We start from the raw sequence: 7,726 nt of genomic DNA on the forward strand, positions 1-7,726 counted from the left end.
GGATCCAATGACCCAGGAAGCACCAACTACCGCTGAGTAAAAGAAAAGGTAGCCAAAAATTATAATGTTAACAGGTCAGCTGACAGGACATCAGTTCAGAAGGTGTCTCAAAACCAACATATCAATAAAACTACACATTTAAGGATTATTTTTGTCCCATTAAGAACTTTTCCAGCTTTTCAAAATGTTTAAAGAGAATCAGATGTTAAAAACAATTACAATTAAAGTGTATCTTAAACCCAGACAAGCAGAGAAATTTAGAGTTAGAGCTGGAAGTCTTCCCTAAGCTCACCATGTTATGGGAACAGTATTCAAGGATCTGAGAAATACTGGGCAACTCTACAGGTACTTCAATACCTATGACAAAAAAGGATGGTCAAGGGCAATTTTAGCCTTTGCTGTGAGTTGTTTTTTGTTTTTGTTTTTGTTTTTTTAGTTCTGTAGGAACAGAGACAAATAAGTTATTTGAGGGTAATCTTTTATAGTTTAATTTCTGAAATAAGTATACTATTCAAAAGAGAGTAACTAGGATACTTGTGCAGTTTTAAAATTCACTCAACTATTTTAACTAAGTTTGAGTAAAAAATAATATTTAGTTCTTATACAGTGCTTTTCATCCATAAATCAAAGTGCTTAATAAAGGAGGTCAGTATCGTTATCCCCATCCCAACTGAGGCACAGAGAGGTGAAGTGACTTGCCCAAGATCACCCAGCTCCAGCTGGCCAGTGGAAGAGCCAGGAATAGAACCACGGTCTCCTGAGCTCCAGCCCAGGGCTCTAATCCAAAACATAAACACTCAATATTCCATTTCATTTAACACAAAAATAATTTTATAGTACTCAAAACAGTGTACAACTTACTTCGAAAATAAGTCAGTTATTTTCAGGTACTACACGTGTCATTGATACCCTGGCCAACCTTTCCCCCTCCCAGTCACATTCATTTTTAAGTGTTCTACTCCCATGTAGAAGTGTGGAAAAAAATAAACACAAACATAAGAAGTTAACAGTACAGGAAGGTGATATACAAAATGTGCCATTAAGTTAACTGAAAGGATTATTTTTCTCCGTCATTCTGTTATGATAATGTTCAGTGTCATTTCAAAAAATAAAAACACACTTCTGTCTAAATTAACTTGGTAATATCCTTTTAACTTATTGCCACTTGGAGGTAAACATTTAAAATGACTTATGAAAGGTTTCTGTTGTGAAGTTTAGCCTGGAAAGATTGCTGGCAATATAGTATCTGATTAGTAAATCGGGTAACAGGGCTGGCTGGAAGACTTCATCAAAATCAAATTTCTATGAAAACATGAAACATTTTTTCCTTTATTCTGCTCAGGTCCATAGGAATACTCCAGAAAAAGACATTTACAAATTAAGTTGTTATTTAGGTAAATATACCTGTTCACATGTAAGACCTAATTCTGAAAAAATGTAAATAATTTACTAACTGCAGCAGCCCAATTTGAAGAAAATGGAACTCCTCAACATACTAGGCTATGGCCTGTAGTATTAGTGGAATTAGATCTTAATTCTTTGCCACTCAGTTTAAATTTAAAAACTGCTGCCAATAATATACTTAGGATATGTCTACACTATGCAACTTTTAGCAACAGGGCTGTCTCACTACAACCGTGTCCCAAAAGGCACACAGCGTAGCCGCTGTTTATCAGCTCCCCAGCTCACAAAAAACCTTCCATTCCCAATGAGCAGCATTAGCGTTGTCAGCCAACAAAGTGCCGTTCACACCAGTGCTTGTTGTTGGCAAAACTTTTGTCTTTCGTGTGTGTGTGTTTTTTAACACCTCTGAAAGACGAAAGTTTTGTCGTTCAGTTGCCAGTGTAGACATAACTCAAAAGAACAAACTAAGGCTAAGTGCTAATAGGTGTTTGGGGAAAAATTTTGAATGAATATGAAATTTAATTATCTAAATATATTCTATAACATCAATAAAAGGGGTTTCAAGAGCAAAATCAAAGCCTGTACCTCTAAGGACCAGGTCCTATACACAATTAGCACATCAGTAACTTTACTCATATAAATTCTGTAGTCCAATTTAATATGCATAAGTAAAGTTATTCACATGCATAAGTATTTTCATTATCCAACTCTGTATTAACTTCTTAATGATATGGCTTCTGTTAAGCTTCACCACTCTCAAGGAAGCACCAGTAGTCTGAAATAGGCAACACTTCTTGTACAAATTGTAAAATTTACAATTAGAAAACAGAACACTACACACAAAACATCATTTGTAATAACTTTCTCCCTGTGAAGCTGAAGAGGGGAGCATATGTGGATGGCTTACGATGCAGATGGTAGATATTTGGAAGGGAGGATTGTGTTTTATTTTAAACATATCTGTTTAAGTTGTGAAATAGATGATGTTCTATATGTAAGATACAAAATGTCATAAAAGCAGGTTTTGCGTAGGCTTTTAGTAATTCCCGTCTTTCTCTCAAAATTACTACTACTGTTTATGTAGCACAACAGGAAAGAGTTATAATACTTGATTTATACCTAAGTGATTATTCTTCCTCACCCCTATCACTCTGTAGAAGTACCTGAATTGTGTGACATGAAGGGACTGTCTCTAGAGGTAAAAAGGTAGTTCGTTTTCCATGACTTTGGCAGTGTCATCTGATAAGCCAACAAGAATGCCAAACAGAACCTATTATGAAAAAATCTGACAGACCACCAAACTCATTTCACATATCTTCATTTGATAGCTATGGATCTGTATTTCTGACCTTTGACAAATCTGAACCAGCAACCTAGAGACAAGTGCAAGATTTTTCCATATCTCATTAATAATTCTGTAAACAATCCAGTACTCTTAACTTTTTTGTATTTTACTGAAGATGGATATAGAAAATTAAGGTATCAACTGAAATCTATTTTCCTACTTACTTATGGAAACCAAAAGAAACTAAGTTTAATTTCTTTTAAAAAAATCAGATATACAGTCAAACCTTGTGTTTGCTATATAAGAAGTGTCCAGTTAATATGTCAAAGTTAGCAAAATCTCTCTTTGTAAGTCAAGTTCATTTCGAAACAAGCATATTTGCTACAGTAACTGCTGCATCAGTTCCTAGTAAACCGTACTGTCAGCTACTTGTGAATGTTTTCGCCTTATCATGCTCATTGTATTTTGCCAAGACTGAAGTATTGTCCAACAACTAAACATTACCTTCTAATTACAAAATTCTAGCAAATACTTAGACTATACCTGATTTAGGTAATGCTTTGAATCTTTACTGTAAGATCAGTTGGTTCTATGCATTCTTTTAACATTTTCTTAATACTCTCCATTAACACAGATATAAAATATTTTACAGCATCTTGTAATGATGTTGCTGTCAGAGAAAACAAAGTTGTAGATTTTGTTACTGAGAAATTCCAGATTACCAGCAAACACACTGGAAGCCATAGTTTATTGTTCTCTCATTCTTCAATTCCTTACTCCACATAGCCGAATCCCAAGCTAACTTGACTAAAATACAGTGAAATGTGACTCGGGAAAACACAAGGCTTTAAAAATGGTCTTTAAAGTCTGAATGAAATTACAGTGGAAACTGAATGAGACATTTAGAGTGGTCGCTGTATGGGACCTTCAACAGGAAATCTGTCAATTTCACAAAAATGAGTTAGAAATCGTTTCAGCCAGTACAAGTGCTCCCAAGTTTTCTTGTCAAAAGACCCACATGAACAAAAGGAGAGTATCTTGACTACCTAGGGAAAGTTCTGTCAAATACACAAAGTAAAAGTAAAAATAAATTCTCCAACCCCTATCAGTTACAGTAGTTTTAGAGGTTACTTGTAGGTAAAAAATGTGCCAGTGAATTAAAGAAACGTGAGCGCAACTGTGCACTCCTGATGTGAACTACAGTTAAGTGCCTTATACTGAAACCAGCTCAAAGAAAAAACTTTCATGTACATGATTTAATACACCTCATTACGTCTTATTTTAAATAATAAGAGTGGTGAATTCAAAATTCTAATATGCAATTTTTCCAGAAAAAATAAAAATCTAATAAACCACGATTTAAGTGAATAATATAAAAGGATAGGAAAATGGGATATAAAACTAATTATATAACTTCCACAAAGTTGTCCATTCTGATATGATGACTCCTTTCTATATTTTGCAGAATTGACAGAATAATAAATTTAAACTTCATTTGGATTTCCTTGTTAATATTGTAGGTTTCCTGTATTGACAGCTAGCTTTACATATATTGGTACATATTATATATTACTACTAGTAGTATAGAAAATACAGAAGACACAGGATTTGTTCCACTCTTGGTTTTTTCACAAAAAATGTCACTGTTCTCGACTATGCAGTTCTGCTACAAAGTTTTCTAATAAATATTTCTAAACAAATTCAGTTTCACCTCTATTCATATTCACTTTTTTGTATATGTAACATTGTGACAACCATTTAATTAAACAGCCACAGGGATGTTTCAAAAACGTCACACAACTTGGGTATCAGCAATATCAAGTTTTATTAAAACACTGATAGTTTATAAAAGGTCAGTACAAACACTTTCTATAGAAAGTCATGTTATGAACCAGCAATTGGAGTTTAATTTTTGAGCTAGTACCCTGCCTTTAGTCTTGTTCTCATTATAGGCAGTAAGTCAATAGGCAGATCATGTGCCAAATCCGGACTGCCAGATGGTTTTGAATGGACCACAACATTTCTTATTTACTTATTATCATTATTGTTACTGCGGCGTGAAAAATGTTTCTCTAGAGTCTGGACCTTGACTATACCTTGACCAAAAAATATGGACCATGACAAAAAATAATTGACTACCCTTGCAGTAAGTAAATGAAGTATGCTCAGTATTCATTGTACATTCTTTCCGTTAGACCAGGGGTGGGCAAACTACAGCCCACGGGCTGGATCCGGCCTGCCAGCCATTTTAAGTCTGCCCTTGAGCTCCCTCTGGGGAGCAGGGTCTGAGGCTTGCCACGCTCCAGCTGGCGCGCACGGCTGGGAGCCGCTCCATGGCCCCTCTCCTGTGCTCCAGTCAAGAAGCAGAGTCAGGGGCTGCTCCACACGGCTCCCGGAAGCAGCGGCATGACTGCACTCCAAAGGCCCCCTCCGGCATTCCAATGGGAGCTGCAGGGGCAGCAGACAGGACAGCGCGTAGAGCTGCCTGGTCACACAGTCAGGTAGGAGCTGGAGAAGGGACATGCCACTGCTTCCGGGAGCTACTGAGGTAAGCGCCGCCCAGAGCCTGCACCCCTGAGCCTCTCACCACGCCCCAGCCCTGATCCCCCTCCCACCCTCCAAACCCCTCATCCCCTGCCCCACCCCAGAGCCCGCACCCCAGCCGGAGCCTGTACCCCAACCCCCAGCCCTGATCCCCCTGCCCTCCAAACCCCTTGTTCCAACCCAGAGCACCCTCCTACAACCCAAACTTCTCATCCCCAGTTCCACCCCTCTCCAGCCCAAAGCCCCCACCCCCAACCAGAGCCCTCACCCCCACCCCAATTTTGTGAGCATTCATGGCCCACCATACAATTTCTATTGCCAGATGTGGCCCTCGGGACAAAAAGTTTGCCCACCCCTGCCCTAGACTCTTAGCAGTAAGCACGTACATACTGTAAACGTCACTACTATATTTTAAAAAAATTACATGCAAATTACTCAAAGTAAAACATCTTCCTTTCAGGCATCTTTTGTTCATTTCCACTCAAATTACATGCTTTCCAGTTACAGACTTTTTCTTTAGCTTATTATCCTATTATTAACTTGAAAGTGATAGTTGCATCTTTGCCCTATAAAAACTGTAACGCCTTATTTTGTATCGATTTAGTAAAGTTCTGAAGTCTAAACAGAGGCTTGGGGAACAGGGGGCAAGAGCTACCAAAATCCATTTCCTAGTTGAGAAATAATCTAACATGCAGTAGAAGTACACAGCAAGTCTACTCTAAAAATCTCTATTTAGTCTTGTAGTCAAAACATATTGGAGAACTGTAACAGTTACACTGTTCATAGTCTAACTCCATACTTCACACAAATCAAAGAAACTGGTTTTCAGAGAGGCTTGGAAATGACAAACAGCTGCATTTTCATAACATTCTACCAGTTATTACTCTATAACTAAAGAAAAGAGTTCTCTGAATGCACTGAGCTACATTTATATCTGTCCATTTTCTTTTCTGCATGGATTATGAGTCCAAAGCCTACATACAAGAAAAGCTGCATCTGGTATGATCATCAAGCACTTCAACAGGAATGAAAAACAAAAACAAAGAAAAATACTTTCTATTAGAAAAAGACTGGAATTAGACCTGACTGGTTCCCTGCTGGAGAGAGCATTTGCAAGTGACACAGCTGAAAAAGTTGCTCTACTTCACATCCTCTACTATGCATAGGGTGCCCAACATTGACTAGCCAATTACGTTTATTTCCTTCGATGAACCGACTCGGGTGTTTGTAAACATAGCTTGATGTGCACCTAAGGGGCTGAACGAAGCGAGGAGGAAAAAGGGAAATCTCGGCAGCGGCACGTGGAAGAGAAGGGACCTCACACCACTTGCACAAGGATTTCAGGGGCTATTAATCTGTTTGCGAGCTCGAGCCAAGGCTTGGAGAGGCCGTTTCAGCTCACTCTCAAACAACCTGCCCAGAGGGGGGGACGCTTCCTGAGTCACTCCGGGCATTAATCCGGGGAGGGAGGGAAGCGGCTCGGGCCAAGAAGATTATCCTCCGGCAGCGCGCGCTAAGCAGGAGCCCAGACGGGGCTGGGGGCCTGGCGGAGGGGAAGGCGGCTGCCCCAGCTGGGGAGGGGGAGGAGAGAGACCAGAGCCGGACCCAGGCGGGGCGGCGGAATGTGACGGGAATGGGGTGGGGTCCATCCCCTCAGCACCCGCGGAACCGGCCTGCGACGGGCCGGGGGGGGGAGGGTCTCAGCATCCAGTCTGCGGAGCGTTGTGCCGCGGGGGCCGGGCCTGAAGGAGCCAGGGGGCGGTTGGATTCTCCAGGCAGCGGGGCTGAGACGGGACGGGACCCGGCCCTCGGGGGCAGGAGGCGAGCGGGCTGCCCGCGGCGGCCAGAGCCCGGGCACTGAGCGGCCCCGGCCCCGGCCCCGCTTACCTGGAGGTCGGTGAGGAGAATCTCCCTCTCCGCCGTGTTGGACGCCATTGCGCTCTGGTTTGAACTCCGCACCTGGACGTTGCTGCTGCTGCCGCCGCCGCCGCCGCCGCCGCCGGGGAGGGGAGGGAGGCGGGTCCGGGTCCGGGACTAATCGGGGGGAGGGGGCGCTGAGTGCTCAGCCCAGGCGGGAGGCTGGGGGATCCGGGAGGGGCAAGAACCCCCCCTCTCATGGGGGTCGGCGCGAGCGCGGCGCTGCGCTCCCCGGCTGGCTGCCCACCCGAGCTCCGCTTCCCCCACCCTGGCTCCTCCTTGCTCGGCTCCGGCAGCCCTCGGCCGCCGCCTCCACCGCTGCTGGCTGGGGCCGCCCGCCGCGGCTGTCGCACCATTTGGCTGTCACCCTGTCGCAAACGCGTCGCTGCTTTGCGGCTCCCTATGAGCACGTGATGGGATGGGGGGGTGCAGGTTCGTGGGGAGTGAACCCTACAGCTTGCCACTTGGGGCAAAGCGGGAACGGGCCGAGGGTAGGGGCCACCCCCCCGCATCGCTGTGAAGCGGGAAATTGGGAGGAGATGGTGCCCCCCATTGTTGCCAACTCGTGATTTTTTG

The 7,726-nt window shown here is 42.8% G+C and overlaps 1 protein-coding gene across 7 annotated transcripts in view; it reads right to left on the reverse strand.

Moving 5' to 3' along the window:
• The window catches only part of PKN2 (protein kinase N2), a 136,166-nt gene extending 128,658 nt beyond the window's left edge, over positions 1-7,508 (reverse strand). For 5 of the 7 annotated variants that reach the window (XM_073357141.2, XM_073357148.2, XM_073357142.2 and 2 more), the window contains exon 1: positions 7,121-7,507. In XM_073357141.2, the coding sequence (XP_073213242.2) occupies positions 7,121-7,168 (48 nt within the window). In that variant the 5' untranslated portion in view covers positions 7,169-7,507. Of the gene's footprint in view, positions 1-7,120 lie in introns of all 7 variants that reach the window. The other 2 variants (XM_073357145.2, XM_073357144.2) reach the window with 2 other exon arrangements.
• Positions 7,509-7,726: the final 218 nt, after the last annotated feature.

Source organism: Lepidochelys kempii, chromosome 8, assembly GCF_965140285.1.
Source record: "Lepidochelys kempii isolate rLepKem1 chromosome 8, rLepKem1.hap1, whole genome shotgun sequence".
NCBI lineage: Eukaryota > Metazoa > Chordata > Testudines > Cheloniidae > Lepidochelys > Lepidochelys kempii.